The sequence below is a fragment of the Notamacropus eugenii genome, chromosome 4 (assembly GCF_028372415.1).
Source record: "Notamacropus eugenii isolate mMacEug1 chromosome 4, mMacEug1.pri_v2, whole genome shotgun sequence".
Taxonomy (NCBI): Eukaryota; Metazoa; Chordata; class Mammalia; order Diprotodontia; family Macropodidae; genus Notamacropus; species Notamacropus eugenii.
The window spans coordinates 240,381,511-240,402,399 of record NC_092875.1 but is presented as its reverse complement, the minus strand read 5'-3'; the positions used below and the strand labels follow the sequence as shown (position 1 = coordinate 240,402,399).

The window sequence follows — 20,889 nt, the reverse complement described above, 5'->3', positions numbered from 1 at the left end:
AAGCTATGTGTGCCTTGTACCTGCAAGGTATTCATTCACTCACACAGCTTCAAGATTCATGTCATAAACCTAGGTAATAGACTAACAGCTATCGGGTTTGGAATCTTCTGGCTGCTGGTTATCTTTGCTCTCTTCATTCACATAATGGTTGCTTTTCAGGACTAAATCTCACTTCAATGAGGGAAATGCTAGACCTATACAGTTCTTTGTTTGTGAGAGTCTTTAGAAACGTTTCTCTAAGCCTTCCGTCATGGCTGAGGTCTGAACATGCCACCCCTTAGAACTGCCACCGTAGTGAAAATGGCTCACTTTGAGGCACAGGTAAAAACTCAAGTTCCCTCCCTTATTTTAAAGCAAGCGCAAAAGGCCACCAACAATTGCAAACAAAAATTCCCTAAAACAAGGCCATCCTTTGTTAGCAGATCAGCTTCCAAATTAAAGTGGGCCAAGCAGGAAGAAACCCAGGTATAATGCTTAATCATGCCATCCAGGGAAGTGACGCAGTGGAAAGAAAGCTGGGTCTGGAGTCAAAGGACCTCGATGCCAATCCCAGCTCTGCCAACTAAAGAATACTTGAGAGAATTTGGGGAAATAATTTCATTTCAGTCCTCTGGGTATCAGGTTCCTGGGTTGCAAGATGAGGATACTGGATGAGAGTACCTTTGAGTCTCCTGCTAGCTCTAAGTCTATGATCCTGTCATCTTATGAGGAACACTTTAAGAGTAACACAGAAACAGCAGCAGAAAGACATTGGGTATGGAGGAATTCTTACTCCCAAACTATTTTCATACAGGGCTACTTTCTTAAATATTTTCCAAACAGGCTATTGCTGTTTATTTCAAATACTCTTTATCATCCTATTCCCTGGGTTTTATTCCACAGATAAAAAGCAGAATAGAATTTTTTTATGCAGGTTTGCTCAATTTCAAGAAATTTTAGTTCAGTGTGCAAATAATGTTTAATGTGATTGTACATCAATAACCTGTCAGATTGCCCATCATCTTGGAGAGGAAGGTGCAGAGGGAAGGAAGAAAATTTAGAACTCAAAATCTTACAGAAGTGAATGTTGAAAACTAAAAATAAATAAAATATTAAAAAAAGGAAAGAAAAATGTCTTTTTTCAAACCATGACATAGTTTAATTGACAATATATGGAACTCATTCATCCATGTGAACATCTTCAGTAGACTCTGCAAATGGATAACAAATTGAACCTAGAATTTCACAAGAGAAAAAAATAAGAAATTTTACTTCAGGTTTTTAATAAGGAGGAGAGAGAGAAGGGAAGTGACAACTGTCAAGTTTTGAACTGGCCCAGAGCATGGTGGCAGTCTGCTTTTAATCCCTCCCAGGCAGGTGTTAACATTGTTAAAAACTGATCATTCTAGGAACCTTTGCTGGTAGACTTGACAAAGCACCCATGAACTGAATGGCCCACTGGGAAAGAACTCATTCTTTAGCACCGAAACTAGAGTCTTGGGTCATGCCCAGGGAGTACACTAAGGGAGGTACTTTATAACTAATGCCACAGAGGTTCACTGTGCTCCTGGTTGGGGCTGTTTCTAACACTCTGAATCAGGTTGTGATTTTGATTTTCCCAAACTTGAGTTGCTTTAAAAGGGAGGGAGGAAGGAAGGAGGAAAGACAAGTATGCATGTGGGATATCAGTGAATATGCCAAGTTTTAGGCTTTTGAAATTTGAAACAAGATGAATACCACACCCTGAAAACTGGTGTGTACTGCAAGGAACTATTAGGACAAGGTCATGCTATCGAAAACTTGGCAAAGAAAAGAACTATTTTGTTGATTATAATAACAAGGGTGGGTACTAGAGCATGGACTAGTGAGGTATGAAGCTAGATTTGAAGCCTTTGTGCTAACAAAGAAGTGGGTTCTGACTGCTGCAAACCTTTTAAAGCCTGTCATTGAGAAGAGACTCTGGGAGAATAATAACCCACATTTTTAGGGTTCTTTCTGTCTTAACAACCAGGTGAGGTTGGTAATACAGTTGTTATTCAACATTACTCAAATTTAACAGATTAAGAAACTGAACTTCAGAGAAGTCTAATTTAAGTTCAACAAATATTTTTTAAGGGATGATTATGTTAAGGCATCAGACCTGCTCATGGACACAAAGCTTTTCTGGACTTCGTGATCTCCAGAAACTCATCACTCTGCAAGATGAAGTCAGCTCGGAAACTCTCACCTCTTCAGCATCTCCTACCTGCAGAAGCCCTCCATCTCTCTAATTGGAGAAGGCGGAAGGTGGACATTGAAGATCTCTTCCCTGATCATCCACCACTGGTAAGGGTCAGAGCCAGGATTCAAACTCAAATTAGATCCAACTATAGGGCTCTCTCCTCTGTGCTAGTCTCAATTTGGCTTGTTTTAGCTGTTAACATTCTTATATCTGAATAAATCCATAGAATGATTCACGTCTCTTCAGATACAAAGCAGTGGAAAGGGAGTCAGAAGACCTGGCTTGGAGTACCAGTTTCAAGTGTCCATCGTGACCTTGGGGAAATTACTTGGGCTCTCTGAACTTCAGATTACTCATTTGCTAGCTGGGAATATAACAATACCTGCATTCCTTTGTGGCTGGGATAGTTCTGAGCGCTACCTTTTAAAAGGGAACAGACATAAATCTGGAGAGGCCAGAACTGAGAGGTATACTTAGGGAGGGAGATGCCTCATGTAGTTGTGGAAAAAAGTGCCTTAGAAACCATAAAACACTATGTAAATACTGTTTTCACTACTAATAATAACAGGCAAAGGCTATTGCACATAACCAGCAAGCTTGCTTTCCCCTAATCCTCTGCCCAAAAGAGTGGGATTGCTGACAGGGTCTTGAATAGTGTAGCCAGGCTATCTCTCATTGACTCTTATTATGAATGTTCATTTTAAACTGTTTTTACCCATATACATATAAGACATATGGTTCAGAACAAAATCCCTAGGTTATAAAAACCTGGTTCAGTCCTTCAGAGATTCTCAAAAAACATGATCTGACTGGTGCCTCCACTCAACTTCTCCTTCAGGAACATCAGAGTACGGTTTGTGACTAGGGCTCTACAGGAAAGGTAAATATACCCTAAGGTCCAAGTTATGGGCTCTGTTAATGATACAGCGAATATACAGGAAGCTTTATTTCACCAAACAGAAAATGCAGAAAGCAAAGGACTCACACTCAGACCCATAAACAATCAAGACAATTCTTCTTCATCCTTTAGTGAGTTTCTTCTGTCTCAAGGACCTATACACATCCCTGAAAATTTTACTGTACTACTTTAAAATTGAGGCTCCTTTAAAGGGTAACTTGGTTATTGCTAGAAAGCCAATCCCTTTTAACTTACAGTACTAAGAGAAGACAAAGACATTTATTTTTGCCTCCACATCATGGCTCTTGTTGCTCCCTTGGCTCTGATTCCACCTTGGTCCAGAAACTTCTTCACTAGGTGTTGCTTTTCTGGGAGATTCTTAGCTGCTCTTCCACTACCTCCCCATGACTGTCAACTCTGGGGCCTCTAAGTTTTCTGGGGTGTTGCACAGACCTGTAGGCTTCCCCTCTCCCACCTCACTCCTTAGGACTCAAGTATGTATCTCTTCTCCCTTGTACATCTCTTAGAAAAGGTCTCTCCAGATTTCTTCTGTTCTCTTTTAAAGGGCAAGTCCTAGAGTACAACTCGGATTTATCCCAGCTGCAAAGGGATCAATCATTCTCCAAAATCCATAACTCAGTCAATCACCCTCCCTCACTGTGGTATAATGAGCATCCAGAACAAAGATAATCTTCCATACCACATCAAGAAGACATCATCAAAGTTCCAATGGGAATGATGTTTACGCATATTTACACTGAGATGTCTTCAATCAGGTTTATACTTCAACCTTCAAACCAAATTTGACCAGTCTGATTCTTCCCACATGTTCTATATCAAAATACAAAGAAGGGTGGAGGGAATATCACATGGCATAATTTGTACAGCCTAACTCTTTGGGAATGACAATGGTTCCTCCCGCCTACCTCCATGGAATAGACCCTATGAAGACATCTTTTGGAGCAACTTTTGTTTCTATTTATAATCTACTCTTTCTACATAGAGAACCTAGTACATTATCTCATATCCCTACTTAAGAGTCATATATATAGGTATCTATTATCCTACTTTAGTGTTTCATCAGAGTATGGGGCTGACCCTGTGTCCTTACTGGTTATGCCAATGGAGAACAAGCTCTACCATACTGGAAAGGCTTTGAGTACAGACCTTAGATCCAAGTACCTAAGTTTGGAGGGGCTCATCACTGTAAGGCTAGTAATCGGGTGAAGGATTTTTTTTTTGGCCATAGTAACTCATGAAGATTATTTGCTATGGGGGCATAGAAGAGTCACCCTTTACTGAAGCTTAGAGGGAGAGGCTGCTTAAGTGGAGGTAATACTCAAACAGATGAAACTGATGAATTTGTCTTCGGACTCTAGGTTAGAAGGGAGAATGAAATGTTCTTGAAAGCAGCAATAAAAATGGGCACAAAGGGGATCCAAAGTGGTGGAGAGGAAATGACACTTGTGAGGAGGGTAGAGAGTAGAAGAATGTCATACAGAGAAGGAAAAAGATGACTGCATGGTTGGAATTTTTTTTTTTAAAGTGAGGCTGAAGGGGAGAGATATGGATGCTATGAGGAAGCAGCTGCTTGTCCTCCAAGGAATGAAAATGTAGAACCACAGAAACAACCAGATAAGGGATCATCCAGGATGGGTTGGAAGAAGTAGAGAAAAGTTGTGGTGTTTGGTTATTCCCTGGTCAGAGGTCCTGAGGCAGTTATTTGTCAACCTGATAACAATAACAGAGAGGTCTGCTGCCTTCTCTGGGGCATGTATCTAAGATATAACAGAGAATATTACTAAGGATTACTAAGTCTTAGGCAAGACACTGAAGACTATACAGACATAGATTGTGTTTTCCTCACTGTTGAGCACTGGAGACAAAAACGTGCAGAAGAGAAAAATTGATTTGGAAAGTGAACAGGTGACTAAGAGGATGGTGATTTGGCTTTCAGGACTACATCTTGAAAAGTAGAGATGAAAAATTTCTAGCCAGAAGTGGAATATGGCTAACAAAAGCTGGAAAGAATATATTTGCGAATCTAATCAAAAGTATTTTTAAAAAGTATTTTAAAAGGGGTAAAATTACCTATGTATATCCACCAAGCTGGAAACCATAGAAAGTAGCAACAATGAAGGAAGAATAAAGGTTGGGATACCTAGAAATTCACAGGAGACAAAAATCCAAGAAAGAAATAGGTAATAAAACCCATGGCCTCAAATGTCCATACACAAAGGACCAAAGTTTAGACAGGAATGAGAGATCCTAAAGCAAGGAGGCAATCCAATCACATGGCTGTCATTGATATTTGGAGGGAGGAACACCTTGCCTGGAATATGACAATAAATCTCAGTCCCTGGAGAAGGAAATGTGGTAGAGAGAGCATTTGTGCAAATATCAATGAAGAGAGGAACAGAGTTGATTTTGACACTGGAGTATTTTACAGACCACCTGGACAGAATGAAGTAATTTATGAGGAATTTGGGAAATAGATTACAAGTCTATTATAGAGGCATGATATAATAGTAATGGGAAAATTCAATTATACAAGCATGTACTGGAGCTTTTTCTCTGACAAAAGCAGAGTACCCAATACCTTTGTGGCTTTCCATAATCATGTCACCCTTTCAAAAGTGGAATAACCAACAAGAAATAAATGTTTACTGAATCTGGAGAAATGAATGGAATTGATAAGAAGGAGGAAGGAAAGAAAATAAGCATTGATATAGTGCCTACTAAGAGCAAGGCACTGTACTAAGCTCTTCCTCTAACATTGTGGAAAAGTGACCATTGCCTTTGATAGTTTGTGAGAGAGGAAAGGAAAGTCAAGCACAGTCTGCTAGGCAGCTAAGATTTGGGGAAAATAGATTTCAGAAGCTTCAGAGAATGCTATGGGGGATCCTGAGGAGTCAGGGTAAGTCAACCCATGAGTGATAAGAAACTCAAGAATGACACAAAGGGAAACAGCTCTAATGAGAAAGAAAATCAGTTGTAAGAAGAAAGAAACAAAATACATAAGAACTCACTAAGCAACTTAGATTTTAATAAAATATGTACAGTACATGGACTCAGGGGTAAGTAATAGAGATTATGAGTAGAGTGTAGTCTTGTAAGACAAGTATCGAAGACTAAAATGCAGCATGGGGTGAGACAAGTTAGGGGAGCTAAGAAAAAAAGACTTAAAAAAAGTAACATAGAGAGGAAAGGACAAGAAAAAGAACAGAGAAGCTATTTGGGAGTGAACGTGTCGATAACTGATGAGAAAGGTCAGGCTATTGGAATCTTAGTCAGCTTGTTCTCTCAGCTGAGAATGACCTTTGCCCTGGAAATTACAGAACAGAAATGACCAACAGGAAGCTGATCCCCAAGATAAGTAATGAGACAGTAAGTGAGCATCTAGTTGCCTTTAATTAATTCAAGTCACCTGGATGAAATGAACTACATCTTTGGGCATGGAAGGAACTAGAAGAGGTGAGCAATGAGGAATAGAATAGAAGAGGTGGCACTGTCAGGAATATGGGAAAATTTATGGGGAACAGGAAAGGTGGAATAAGTCTGGAGAAAGGTAAATATCCCTGTTTTCAAAAAAGTGAAATGAAGTCTGGGCATTATATGCCAATGAGTGCAACTTCAGTTCCTAAGAAAATTCTAGCCTGGAGAAAAGAAAGTGATTGATCACAAAGCTTCCTCAAGAACAAATCACGCCAAGTGCAACTTCCTTCCTTTCTTCACAGTGTTATTAAACTTGCAGGTGAGAAGAATGTGCTAGATAACATTCTCTTAGACTTTAGGACAGCACTTGATAAATAACTCTTACATTCTACCCTTGTGGAGAAGGTAGAAAGATGTAGACTAGAAGATAATACAATGAGACAACAGATTATGACCTGTTTGAATGGATGGACTCAAAGAGAAGTTAGTGGTTCAATATCAAGTTAGCAGCAGATCTCTAGCAGATTGCCCTGATGTTCTGTGCTTGACCCTGTGCTGTTTGTCCATTCATCACGCAGAGAAAGGCACAGATGGAATCCTCATTAACTTTACAGATGATATAAGTCTGGGAGGGATAAATAACACACAGATGACAGTCAGGATCCAAAAAGATCTTGACTGATGAAGTACTGGAAATCCTTTTTTGCTTTCTCTTTTTAATTGATCTGATCAGGTAATTAGAATCTTGAAAGGCAGAGTTTTAGGCAGGATTCCTATAGGCAGAAGCATTTGACACTGTTGACCTACCCCTTCTTTCTGGATATCTTCTCCTCCCTTTTTGTCCATGATAGTACTCTATGGTTCTCCTACCTTTCTGGCTACTTCTCTCTCTCTCTCTTTTGTTGTTCTGTTCTCCTAGTTCAGTGTGAATGTTCCTGCAGAATTCTGTCTTCCATGGCAGTCATCATCGTTGTCATCTCCTTCCTCCTCCTCCCCTTTCCTGTCCTCCTCCTTCCTTTTTGTTCTTATTTTCCTTCTCCCTTGGCTATTTCATCTACTCCTATTGGGTGGTGCAGTGGATAGAGTGCCAGGCTAGGAAGACTCCTCTTCCTGAGTTCAAATCCAGCCTCAGACACTTACTAGCTGTGTGACTCTGGGTAAGTCACTTTATCCTCTTTGTCTCAATTTCTTCATCTGCAAAATAAGCTGAGAAGGTAATGGCAAACCACTAAGGTATCTTTGCCAAGAAAACCCCAAATGGGGTCAAAAAGAGTCGGACACAACTGAAAGGATTAAACAACATTAAATTAAATTAAAAACTTCAATGACGACCTCCATGCAGAATGGCACCCTAGTCTATGTAATTCTTCCCTAAAGTTCTAGTCTCATACCTCCTTAATCAGCTAACAGATAGGTCAGCATGGCTAGATGTACCACCGGCACCTCAAATTCAACATGTCCAAAACTGAACTCATCTTCTCTCCATCTCCAAATCTGTCCCTCCTTTTAATTTCCCTATTTCTGTTGACGACATCACTATTCTCCTTACAGAAGTTTGTACCCACTATCCAATCAACTACCAGCTTTTATCCGTGTATAACAGGCCTGCAAAACGTATGTCCCTTGGGAAGCTTGCTGCCCACCAAAGGGTTTCAGGCAGCCTTTGAAAAATGTAGGGTTGCCACTTCTCACTCTAATTGTCATGTGACCCAAGGCAACCGACCTTCGTCAGTCTGTCTTTATGCTAACTTATCTGTGGCCTAAGAAGTTTAGCCTATTTTAACTTTGGTGCCTACCAACTGCCAACTTGTGCAGGTCTGCTGTGTAGGATCATAAATTTGCAGATTTAGGGAAAGGTCTTTAGAGGGGAAGGGAAGGAAAGGGATAAACATTTGTCTAGCTTCTATCATGTCAGGCACTGTGCTAAGCACTTAATAAGTATGACTTCATCTGATTCTCACAACAGGTTTATGAGGTAGGAGATATAATACCCTTATTTTATAGAGGAGGACACTATAGGCTTAGACAAGTTAGGTGATTTGTCCAAGATGTTGTTCTGGGAGTAATATCCCTTGGCCCTCCTGTCCTTATGTATGTTAGGTTTTTGGTTTTGTGTCATATTTGTGTACAAGTTGTTGCACCTTTATTAAGACAGTAAGATCTCAGAGTTTGTATTGTGTACATTTTTTTATCTTTTAACATCCAGCAGACACATTTATAAACAATCAATAAGCAGCCTAGGAGAATGGAAATAGAACCCAGCTTCCCGTGTATGTATTCATCCTTCATTGCCGAAGAAGACCATGCCATCAGAGAAATAATGACGTGACTTGCACTTGACTTTGTTTTGAATGAGGGAGGGCTATGCAGGTTACCAGCCTCACTTCTCCTCCAGAGCCACCTGAATCCAGTGACCAGATATTCATCAGGATGACTGGAGATGACCCAGGATGAGGCAATTGGAGTTAAGTGACTTGCCCAAGGTCACACAGCTAGTGATTGTCAAGTGGTAACTTCCCATGGTATTCAAGGGTACAATGGCTACATGCAAATATGGCATAAGGACATTTACTATAGCCCTTTTCTCCAACTTCTTTCTAGTCAATTTCCCAGTCTTAACTTTTTTTAACCTGGTGTTCTTCTCCCAACATTTAACAGAATTTCCCTTTGTTTAGTTTAGAAGTAGGAAGAATGTCCTCTATTTAGGGGGCCAGGCCTTTAGCAGATAAAGATTTAAGTAGCTTTGCCCATATTTGCTTCAGTTCCCAAAATATGCAAGATTTAATAAGTGATAGAGTACCTCCTTGTCTACAGTTGACTAATTCTTGTTGTCAATAAATGTTTGGATGCTATCTTTTATCAGTAAGTTTACTTGGGGAGGTGTTTGATGGATAGCTATTTGCTATTCTGGGCAAAAATTATACCCCTGTCCACTTTACCACCAGGGAATTAAAAACACAAACAAAAACCCCCCCACCTTACAACATTCATTCGTTAATGCCAAACTTGGTAACTCCTGCTGACTTGGATAGACAAAGCTCCCAACTGATTGAGTATTGTATAAGGCTCTCCAATTTACCTAGCCTCACCAAGTAAAATAGGAAATGTCCATGGAGTGTATTTTAAGACAACGGATTAGCTTTGTTTGTCTAGGAGTAAAACAGACATCAACATCAGTTTAAAAGGAGCTCATTTATCTAAGGCTGGTTAAGTGAGTGGGGAAGAGTTCAATAAACTTTTTGGAGGGATCCAGTTTGATAGTTATAAGGAATTCAGCAATAAGGACAACCTTCCAAAAAGTTTCTCTTTTTTTCTAACATTCAACTGACCTTTTAATAATACAACAAAAATGCTTATTAGAATTTTTTGATTGCTGTTAAATAATAAGCACAAATAATGCAGTATATAGCAATCTTCTACCATTCCATTAATTCTTTAAAAATTGCTTCTATTAGTAGTATGTTATGCTGATAGCAGTAGATTTATATGAATGAAGGCTAGTTACATGGCTGAGGTTTGTTTTTCGCTGTAACTGTAACATGCATGGTTGTATAGCCGGTTTCCTCAACTTTTTACTTCAGAAATTCTCCCTGGTGGGAGGGAGTTTTTTCAGAAAGAAACCTTAAGATGATAAAGCAGACATGAAAAATAATGAGATTTCCTCTTGCGAATCTATCTTGCCTTAAGGTATTTCAGATTTCAAAGCATTTCCCTAAATGCTGAATTAAAGAAACATGGGTAAGAACAAACGGTTGAAAGGACCCATGTTGAAAAATGCTATCCACCTACAAAAAGAGAATGGAGTTCAGATTGAAGAACACTTTTTTTTACTTTCTCTATTTTTCTTTTCTTTTTTTGTCTATGTTTTCTTTTGCAACATGACTAACATGGAAATAAAGATTTTGCATCACCTCTCATGTGTAATCAATATAAAATTATTTGATTTCTCAAGAAAGGTGGAAAAGTGGGGGGAGGAAAAGAATTTGGAACTCAAAATGTTAAAAAAATTTTTTTACATGTAATTGGGAAATATTTAATGAAATAAATAATATGTGTGACTTTAGAAAATAATACAGATTTACTATAAAACGCTCTAGCCCAGTGGTCTCCAAATTTGTTTTTTGACCTGTCATCTACCAGGATAAACTTTTTTTTTTTTTTTAATTAATTTTTTTATTTTTTTAATGTTTAACAATCACTGCCATACAATTGCGATTTTATCCCTCCCCACCCACCCCCCACTACCTCCCTCCCTCCCCACGACTGCATACAATTCTGTATAGATTCTACATATACTTTCCTATTGAGTATATTTTCACTATAGTCATGCTGTGTAGTCAGACTAAGATAAATGAAAGAATCCGTATAACAAATCAGAACATGATACACAAACAGATACACATACACAAACATGATCTGCTACATTATGTGAGTGACTTCCATATTTCTCTCTCTGAGTGTGGAAGGCATTTTGCCTTGAGGTCCACCATTGGGATTTTTTTTTTTTTCAGAAGTTCTTGTGTTATTACAAAAATCTAAGTCTACCAGAAAAAACTCTCACACACTGTGGTTGTTGCTGTGCATAAAGTTCTCCTGGTTCTGCTCCTTTCACTCAGCATCAGGTCATATAAGTCCTTCCAGGCCTCTCTGAAGTCTTCTTATTCATCATTTCTTATGGCACAATAGTACTCCATTACATTCATATACCATAATTTATTCAGCCATTCCCCAATTGATGGACATCCCCTTGACTTCCAGTTTTTGGCAACTACATAGAGTGCTGCTATAAATATTTTTGTACATGTGGGACCCTTTCCCATTTTTATGATCTCTTGGGGATATAGTCCTAGTAGTGATATTGCTGGGTCAAAGGGTATGCACATTTTTGTAGCCCTTTGGGCATAGTTCCAAATTGCTCTCCAGAATGGTTGGATGCGCTCACAGCTCCACCAACAATGAATTAGTGTTCCAACTCTCCCACATCCTCTCCAGCATTTATCATTTTCTTGTTCTGTCATGTTTGCCAATCTTATAGGTGTGATGTGGTATCTCAGAGTTGTTTTGATTTGCATCTCTCTAACCAATAGTGATTTAGAGCATTTTTTCATATGATTATAGATAGCTTTAATTTCTTCCTCTGAAAATTGCCTGTTCATATCCTTTGACCATTTATCAATTGGGGAATGACTTGTATGATTATACATTTGGGTCAGTTCTCTATATATTCTAGAAATGAGGCCTTTATCCCCGAGCTTAGCTGTAAAAATTTTTTCCCAATTTACTACATCCCTCCGGATTTTGGTTGCATTGGGTTTGGTTGTGCAAAAACTTCTCAGTTTAATGTAATCAAAGTTATCCATTTTGCATTTCATAATGCATTCTATCTCTCCTTTAGTAAAGAATTCTTCCCTTCTCCATAGATCTGATAAATACACTATTCCTTGCTTCTCCAGTTTGTTCATGGTATCAATCTTTATACCTAAATCATGTACCCCAGGATAAACTTTTTGAGCATACACTCCTGGTGTCTGTATGTGTATTCATGGATTATTCAGCTATGCCCAGAGAGGCAGTGTGCTGTCCTTGGAGTCAGGGAGACGTTTCAAGTCTAGTCTCTGAAACGAAATGACTTTCTAAAATTTTTAAGTTGCAAATAAGGTTGCAATCTGCATGGAGAGTGGGATATTCCTCACTCAGGAAGTCCCTCTACCAATGGAGGCCCAATCTTTATCACCATGTAAGTGTACTACTGTACTTATAAGTATATTATAAAACATACACCAAAATAAATTTTAAAAGGATGAAATAAAATAAAAATTGTTGTTATTGTTGTGCTTGTCCTTCATTCTCGAAGAGGACCATGGCATCAAGATGATGGCATGACTTGCAGTTGACTTTGATTTGAGTGAGAGAGGGCTGTGCAAGGTCACCAGCCTCACTTTCTTCTCCTGAGCCATCTGGGTCCAGTGGCCTGATATTCATCAGGATGACTGGAGATGGCCCAGGATGCAATGGGAGACCCTGGCCCTTTCAGATTAAGGTCTTATCACATCCTCATTTTGGGTGAGATACACCCATTCAATGAATAGGCTTCTTTAATAATAAAAATATTCTTTACAACAAACAAGCAAATCTCTTTTGCTCCATTAAAAATTATTTTAGTGACTTGATTAGAGGGAAGCATATCAGAACAACTCTGAGGTACCACATCACACCTGTCAGATTGGCTAACATGACAAAACAGGAAGATGACAAATACTGGAGAAGATGTGGGAGGGTTGGAACACTAATTCATTGTTGGTGGAGCTATGAGCTGATCCAACCATTCTGGAGAGCAATTTGGAACTATGCTGAAAGGGTTATAAAAATGTACATACCCTTTGACCCAGCAATAACCACTTCTAGGGCTGTATCCCAAATAGATCATAAAAATGGGAAAAAATTCCACATGTACAACAATATTTATAGCAGATTTTTTTGTGGTGGCCAAGAACTGGAAATTCAGGGGATGCCCATCCAATGGGGAATGGCTGAATAAGTTGTGGTATATGTGCTACAAGAAATGACGAACAGGCAGACTTCAGAAAAACCTGGAAAGACTTACATGAACTGATGCTGAATGAAATGAGCAGAACCAGGAGAACATTATACACAGTAACAGCCACAGGGTACCAAGACCATTTCTGATAGACTTAGCCCTTCACACCAATGCAAGGACCTAAAACATTCCCAAAGGACTCGATGCAAAATGCCATCCACATTCAGAGAAAGAACTATGGAATCAGAACACGGAATGAAGTAGACTATTTTCTCTTGTGTTGTATTTTGTTTTTTCTCATGGTTTCTTCCATTCGTTTTAATTCTTCTATGCAACATGACTAATGTGCAAATGTGTTTAATAAGAATGTATGTGTAGAACCCACATAAGATTGCATGCCGTCTTGGGAGGGAGGGGGAAAGAGGAGGGAGAAAATTTAAAACTTATGGAAGTGATTGCTGAAAACTGAAAACAAATAAATTAATAAAAAAGAAATAAATAATTATTTTAGTGAGAGCACTGTGATTGAATTGCTTCATTATTTTTCAAAATCTTGAAATACATAAATCCTTTTATAGGAGCTCCTAAATTTCCTCAGAGAAAGATCCAAATCTCCATCATCAACCTTTCAGAGCAGTGAGCTTCTATTTTTTTCTTCAGGACAGCTGTTGTTGTCATTCAGTCATATCTGACACTTTATGACTCCATGAACCATAAGACACCAATACTGATCATGGAGTTTTCTTGGCAAAGATGCTGAGGTGGTTCACTATTTTCTTCTCCAGTGAAGCAAGGCAAACAGAGGTGAAGTGACTTGACTGAGTCATGTCATTTAACATGACTCAGTCAGTTGTTCATGTCTGAGGCTGAATCTGAACTCAGATCTGACTCCAGACCCAGCACTGTATCCACTGAGCCATCTAGCAGCCTCCATCCAGAGAGTTAATGACTTCTAATGAATGAATGAATGGAAATGGAAGAAAAAAATCATTTATTAAATACTTATGTTACAAAAACAAAGAGTGTGCCTGACCTAGGTGTTTGCATTCCAATAGGGAAAACAACACAGAATGTGTTGTTTGATCCAGAATGTTACCACAGAGAATTGTGGGGAGGGGAGATAGTGAGTTAGGGAGTACATCCCCTTCAGGGACAAAGACAGAGTTTATTTGATCGAGGTTCCTGGTTCCAGAACTGACACAGGGTGGGAAGGCTATGAGGCTACTGGCTAGCAGACTGTGAACAAAGTAGATGGAAAGGAGGGAATGATATGAAGCATGTCTGGGGTTTTCTTGAAATAGTGTTCTGGGAAACATGATTACCAATCTAGAGGCCCCAAGAGCAAAGGTTCTTCCAGGATTTAGTCTCTAGTGAGATCCAGAGAAGAGGGAGAGAAGGTCTCTTTTGAAGCTATAATATATGATCATCAGGTAATGTATGTAACCCGTGATCATTTGACATATAAATCAAATGAGGGCACCTGGGCCAATCTGTATAATAAATCGTAATTAATCGAATGATCATTTAATTAAAACTTAATTTCTTTCTTTTTTGTAAAATAAAAACAACTTTGTACTAACATTTATAATTTGTTTTTTCCCAAGTGCATCGGGTACCAATCATACTTTGCTCTAGTCACATCCTGTTAATCAGCAGCACCTGGTTTATCATAAACAAATACCACAGCTAATTAGAATCTGGATCTTATCCTTAGCAAGGAAAGCACATTGAGAGACAACCTACTTGCTTTCAAAAGTCAGCATATAAGAATTCTAGGCCAGAGAGAGAAATTGATTGGAAGGAACCTCCTTAATTTATTATGTTAACTGTTATCTCAAATAGACAGGCAGGCATATTTCATATGTATATATATATATGAAGTATACTTCATACTTCAATAGCTATGCTAGAATGCTGACTTGGGGGTTCAAATACTCCCTCCACCTCTGCCTCTTGTCTGTGATTCTGGGCAAGCTGTTTAACGTCCCTCTACCTCAGTTTCCTCATCAGTACTGTAAAATGAGTAACATAGACTAAATGGCTCCTGAGGTCCTTTTCAGGCCTAAATGTATGAACTTTCCCTAAGTATTGCCCGATGTGGCATCTTCCCCCTTTATCCCACTGGTCGATAAAAAGGCAAACACAAACTCTTCAGGCACTTTTTTTTTTTTAAAGAAAATTATGCAATCGAGCCAATTTCCAAGTTCTTCATCTGTAACATTTTTGGACATATTTGGTAGTTGCTCATAGTCTGCTTCAGTCATAGAGAGTTTTGTAGGAACATTTTGATCTTGGGCTACCTTCCCATCTTTCTTGTGTTTGGGTCCTGAGATGTCTAAGCTGTTTGGTTATTGTTATCTTCTCTTTTACAGTTAGCTTCTAAATTTATCAGCAGATCTAGTTCTTCATTCAAACAGACCTCAGGTGGCTGCAATGGGGGAGTGATTTTCTAACAAGTCTCTGAAGAATCCATGGCTTGAGTTAATATTTACCTGCAGACACTGGGTAGGGGCAACATCAGGAATCATATTCCAGATTGGTCCAAAGGGCCGTCCCCCCTGTATATTCAGCCATCTTCCATTTTCCTTAGTTTCATCTGAATGAGCCTAGAATAACTCAGCAGCCACATTTAGGCAGGATGATAAAGACACTTCCTGAAGGGCTCAGACCAAGACTTAAAGTCCACGTAGAGAGCCAAGCAGTGTTTAAACATGACATTTAAATACCTCACTCTTTTTCTCCAACATGCATTTATTAAGCACTTGCTATGTGCCAGGTGGAACAGCTAAAATAAGCAGGAGAAGGAAATGGCAAATCACTCCAGTATCCTTGTCAAGGAAACCCCAAACGGGGTCACAGAGTCTGACATGACTGAAAACAACACATGTCAGGCACTGTGCTAAGGGCTGGGGATATAAATTCAAGCAAAAAGAAAAGTGGTCCTTCTCCTATATTCTAATAGGGGAAGAAAGCTCATAAAAGGGGAACTGAGAAGCAGAGGTGGGATGGGAACCTAACTGCATCGTGAAATGGTGGCTAAGTCTGCAGAAAGAGGGATTACTGGAGGGACTTTTCCCCAAAATAGAAATTCTGGAAGAACTGCCAATGGGAGAAGGACCCCACAGTAGCTGAAAGAAGGGGCAACTGAGGCATGGTGTCATAGTTCAGAGAAGGAGGGAAGGATGGTCTGTGCCCTTCTCCAACATAGTGGTTCTGGGAAGAGCTAACCAATGGGAGAAAGGGCTTGTAGGAACAGTTACTGAGACACAGTGGTGAAATTCAGACAACTAAACTGCAAGAAGTCATCTGCACAGCTAAGTCAGACACAGGAATCTGTTCCCTTCTGATTCTCCCTCTTGATGTTTGGCCTCTTCCTCAATATCTTGATATTGATCTCAGTTGGAGACAGTCTTGCTTTGGAAATTCTTTCTCCACTCACCTTTCTCTTCTTAGTGTCGTTGGATTATTTCCAAAGGAATAGGTTTCCGTATCACTGTATCACTGACCTGTGTTAAAGTCCTTCACAGGCTGGTCCTAAAACTAGCTTCCTAGCCTTATGACACATGACTCCCTCTCACACAGATTACAGTCTAGCCCAGTTGGTCATCTTCTCATTCCTCATACACAACAGCGATTCCGCCTCCCTTTGTGTCTTTGAACGAACTGTTTCTCATTCCTGGAATTCACTCCTTCACTTCTGTCTCTGTGAATCCTCAGTTTCCCTCATAGCTAAGCTCAAGCATCACCTTCTCTACAAAGTCTTTCTTTCTTGATCCTCCCAGCTGCCAGTGCCACCTTCCCCCCTACCCTCTATCTATTTTGTATATCAGTACCGTTCATGTCATTCTCCTCTCCCTGTCACTCCATACACATACATATACATACACACACACACACACACACACACACACACACACACACACACACACACAACTCCAGGAGGGCTGGGGCTGTTTCATTTATGCTTTTGTATCTCTAGAACCTTGCAGAGTGGCCCATATGCAACAGGTGCTCATTGATGGGTTGACTGTCACCTTCCGCCATCTCTGATGAGCCTCATATCCTAGCTTCCCTGGTCCTAGGAGTGGCCAGGCTACTCTAGCCTCAGCCCAACCTTCAGATTCTACCTTGTTGGCTGTTTCTGTTGCCTCTACATTGTCAGGGTACTGGCCCCAATCTGGCTGCTGCCTGACCTGGACCTTTTACTCAGCCTACATCTATTTCCATGGCCCTCATTTCCACCGATGGGCCTCATCAACACACTCCCCTTAAACCAAGTGAGAGCACACTCTAAATCCTATGATGCTAATACTTGCGTTACCCACCTCACAGTTCTGTTGTGAGGAGAAAACTTTTCAAACTTTCAAGTGCTATGTAAATGCTAGTTATTACTTTTCCACTATATAAATAATACTCTTCCTGTGTTTCATTTTCTTCATTTAGAAAAAGGATTAGCACCTATTGCTTTTTGGCAAGACCCAGTCCTGCAAATAGCCTGAATTTTCCTTTCCATGCAGGGGGAAGCCAGCTGACAAAGGAAGATGGAATGTTTTAGGTGAATTTATGAGGGGCCAAGCAACTGTTCTGCACCCTTCCGTAAGGGTGCAGCTGCTTTGTAAATGCCCTGGGTAGTAGAGAAGCAAAAGGGGAGGGAAAAGATTATAGCTATTTCCTAGTGCTTATTTTAGGAGAGATTTTCTTGGGTAGCATGTGTCCACACACTGTAAGCATGCAGAGGAAACCCTTTCCCAGATCAGCTCCTGGTCACTGAGCATCCTCAGCTGGTAGAAGATAGGTAGCCCTTGATACACCCCAGTTCATGCAATAAATTGACTAAGAGATATTCTGGGCAAGATAGTGCCGGGGAAGAAGAAGATAGGGGGTTTATTTTACCTCAACTTTAACAAGACTTATTAGGCAATTATTACGTACAGAACAGAGAGGTAGATGAAGAGTGAGATTAAAAATTTGGATGAGACATGGTAATTGGCTCATGGCAATAGTGATATGGAACTTATAGAGGAGGGAAAATATGTTACATACACACCGAGACTCATAAAAAGTTATCCTTAAGTGAATGAGAGGAGAAAATAGAGTATTATTAAGAGCTGGAATGGGGTAAGGGAGACTTGGTATTAACTGAATTTCTAGGGAATGCTGCCTTTGATCTGGACCTAAAGAGCCAAGTAGGATGTCTCAACTGATGGAGAGGGTAGGAAATGTATGGAGAAAAGGTGCAGGGAAGTTGAGGGATAACAGATGGATAGCTGAAGATCTGCATGGATCCCCATATAAAATTTAAAAAAACAACAACAGAAGAAAGTCCCTAATATGTTAGATGGATCCTTTATGATGGATTTATGAAAGGGCACAGAGGAAAGTTGAGAAGAGTTTCTGGCTGAATTGTGATCTGCACATTAGAGGGAGTATCCATATGATGAGTTCAATAACTCAAAGGAGTTACTGAATAAAGCCTCAAGATGCTAAGGACAAAGAGTTTAGGGTGGGGAGGGGAAATGGAAAAAGAATAAGCATGGAGGAGCATTGCAGGTATATGGAATAGTGTGAGCAAAGGCACAGAGGAGGGATATTTGTTGTCATTGACTTATTTCAGTCATATCTGACTCTTCATGACCCCCTTTAGGGGCTTCGGCAAAGACACTGGAGTGGTTTGCTATTTCCTTCTCCAGTTCGTTTTACAGAAGAAGAAACCAAGGCAAACTTGATTAAATGACTTGCCTGGGGTCACATAGCTAGTAAGTGTCTGAGGCCAGATTTGAACTCAAGAAGATGAGTCTCTCTGATTATATTTAGTGAGGAAACATTTCATTTGGCCAATGTATAGAGTATAGCACATGTAGAGAGAAGGAGTATGAGAGAAGACTGGAAAAGCAGAATGGCTCCATAATATGGAGGGCACTGAATGCCGGTTAAGGAGTTTGAACTTTACTTAAACGGGTAATAATGAGTCACTGAATTGTTCTGAGAAAAGGAATAACATGACCAGATTCAAGTGGAGCCGCATGTAAGCATGAGCATATAGACAGGTCAGTAAAAGGGAATCTCTTCTCAAAGTCTATCCCAATACAATGGGCTCCATAGTGGAGTGGCAGGAGGGTCCAGCCATTACCATTCTAGAATAGAGTTGCTGACTAACTACTCTATGATCTACAGAATTGGGGAAATTGGTCTACTTTACAGAGGTCATGTAGGGAAAAATATTTGTGAAGGACTTACCAATTATTAATGCTAAATAAGAAAGCTAGTGGGTATTTACTCACCATTTTTCTTCTTCCACTTGGACTCCTATGGACTGGAACTTACTGGTTACTTTATTTTCCCCTGCATTGACTGGTTCATCAACATCATCAACCTGAAAGAGAATCAGATAAGTGGAGTTGTTTAGCAAGACTACTCAAGCTTGAAAAAAATATCAATATTATATTTTATCAGAAAAGCCTCAAGTACACACATATGTATATATGTACATATATGTATGTATAGGTATATGTACATATATGTGTACGTATATGTATATATGTACACATATATATGTATTTCTGGTTTGCTTTGTGAACTTCAGAATCTGAGGAACAGATTGAAATCTGAAAGGTATCTCAGAGATCATCTACTCCTTCATTTCCATATGAGGAAACTGAGACTCAAGGAGATTAGGTGACTTGCCCACGATCACATATATAGTAAATCACAGAGCTAGGCTTTGAATTTGGTTTCTCTGACTCCAAATCCAACCCTCTTGTCCATTGTACCACACTACCTACAGCTTTCTGTTGCAAGATCTGTTTTTATGCTTTCTGGGGGGCCATCATTCTTTTATTTATCTACATGTTCATTCTCCAACTAAATGAAAAGTCATTCCATTTACTCACCAAATTCCAATGAGCTGGAATAGATGGTGACAGATGTCGATATTTCTTCTATATATTCTTAATAAATGTGCATTTAAGCTCTCTCCATTAAAGCCCTATTCTGTTACTTCCTCCTGATAGGACTGTGATTCTGGATTTTTGAAGGGTAGGCTAGTAAATACAAGGTAGGTTCTGGCAGGTGTTTACAATTTGAAGAAAATTTGAACATGGATTATCACTGGTGTATCCAAATAGCCTAATCAATTACTGAAAAGCTTATCACTAGAAGGTTGATCATCAAGTAAATGATTATTTTTTTGGCCTTATAAACTCATGGATATGGTCTGCTAAATGATATCTAAGGTTTGTTCTAGCCCTGAATCTATTTTACTAAGGCATAGAAAAGTTGCGATATGTATTAATGAAGACGGTACTCTTGGCAATGGAAGCATGGATCCTGGAAATACTGAAGCAGTGGTAGGTATCCCTTTAAGAATGTATAATTTAAACTTGTCTGCTGCAGATAGACCTTCAGACTCATAGAATTGCAGGCCTCCCTAGGACTTTTTCGATGCTTTGGATTAGCCTGGGATCTGCTTGGGATATGCAGATATAGACTACAAAAGAAACAAAGCCCAATAAGAGTGAATTACTTATAAACCATTTTTGTTATTAGAGTTAGTTAGAGAAGATATCTTTGTAGTCAGGGAGACTTCTTTTGGTGGAACTGATTAATTTTTTAAAAATGTAAACTTCTCAGTTACCAACTGCTTTTTTTTTCGACAATAAAGGAATTGCTCTTTAAATATAAATCCAGAGCCACTCAGCACATAGGCAAATGTTGTGATATGTATGTGTGTGTATGTGTATGTGTGTGTGTATAACTTGCTTATTTTAAAATGGGCAACATGCCTAAAAATGGCAAAATCATGATTGCTCCAATTGTGGA

The 20,889-nt window shown here is 39.4% G+C and overlaps 1 protein-coding gene and 1 long non-coding RNA gene across 3 annotated transcripts in view; one reads left to right on the top strand and one right to left on the bottom strand.

The window, feature by feature from the left end:
- Positions 1–20,889, bottom strand: part of LOC140502464 (disks large-associated protein 1) — a 100,915-nt gene that overhangs the window by 60,914 nt on the left and 19,112 nt on the right. The window contains exon 3 of the mRNA XM_072606607.1: positions 19,353–19,444. Within this exon, the coding sequence (XP_072462708.1) occupies positions 19,353–19,444 (92 nt within the window). The remainder of the gene's footprint in view (positions 1–19,352; positions 19,445–20,889) is intronic.
- Positions 1,122–10,443, top strand: LOC140501081 (uncharacterized). Of its 2 annotated transcripts, none has more exons than XR_011966052.1 (2): positions 1,122–2,304; positions 8,740–10,443. It is a non-coding gene; the product is annotated as an uncharacterized lncRNA (long non-coding RNA). The 2 variants fall into 2 exon arrangements; XR_011966053.1 differs by having other exon boundaries at positions 3,664–10,443.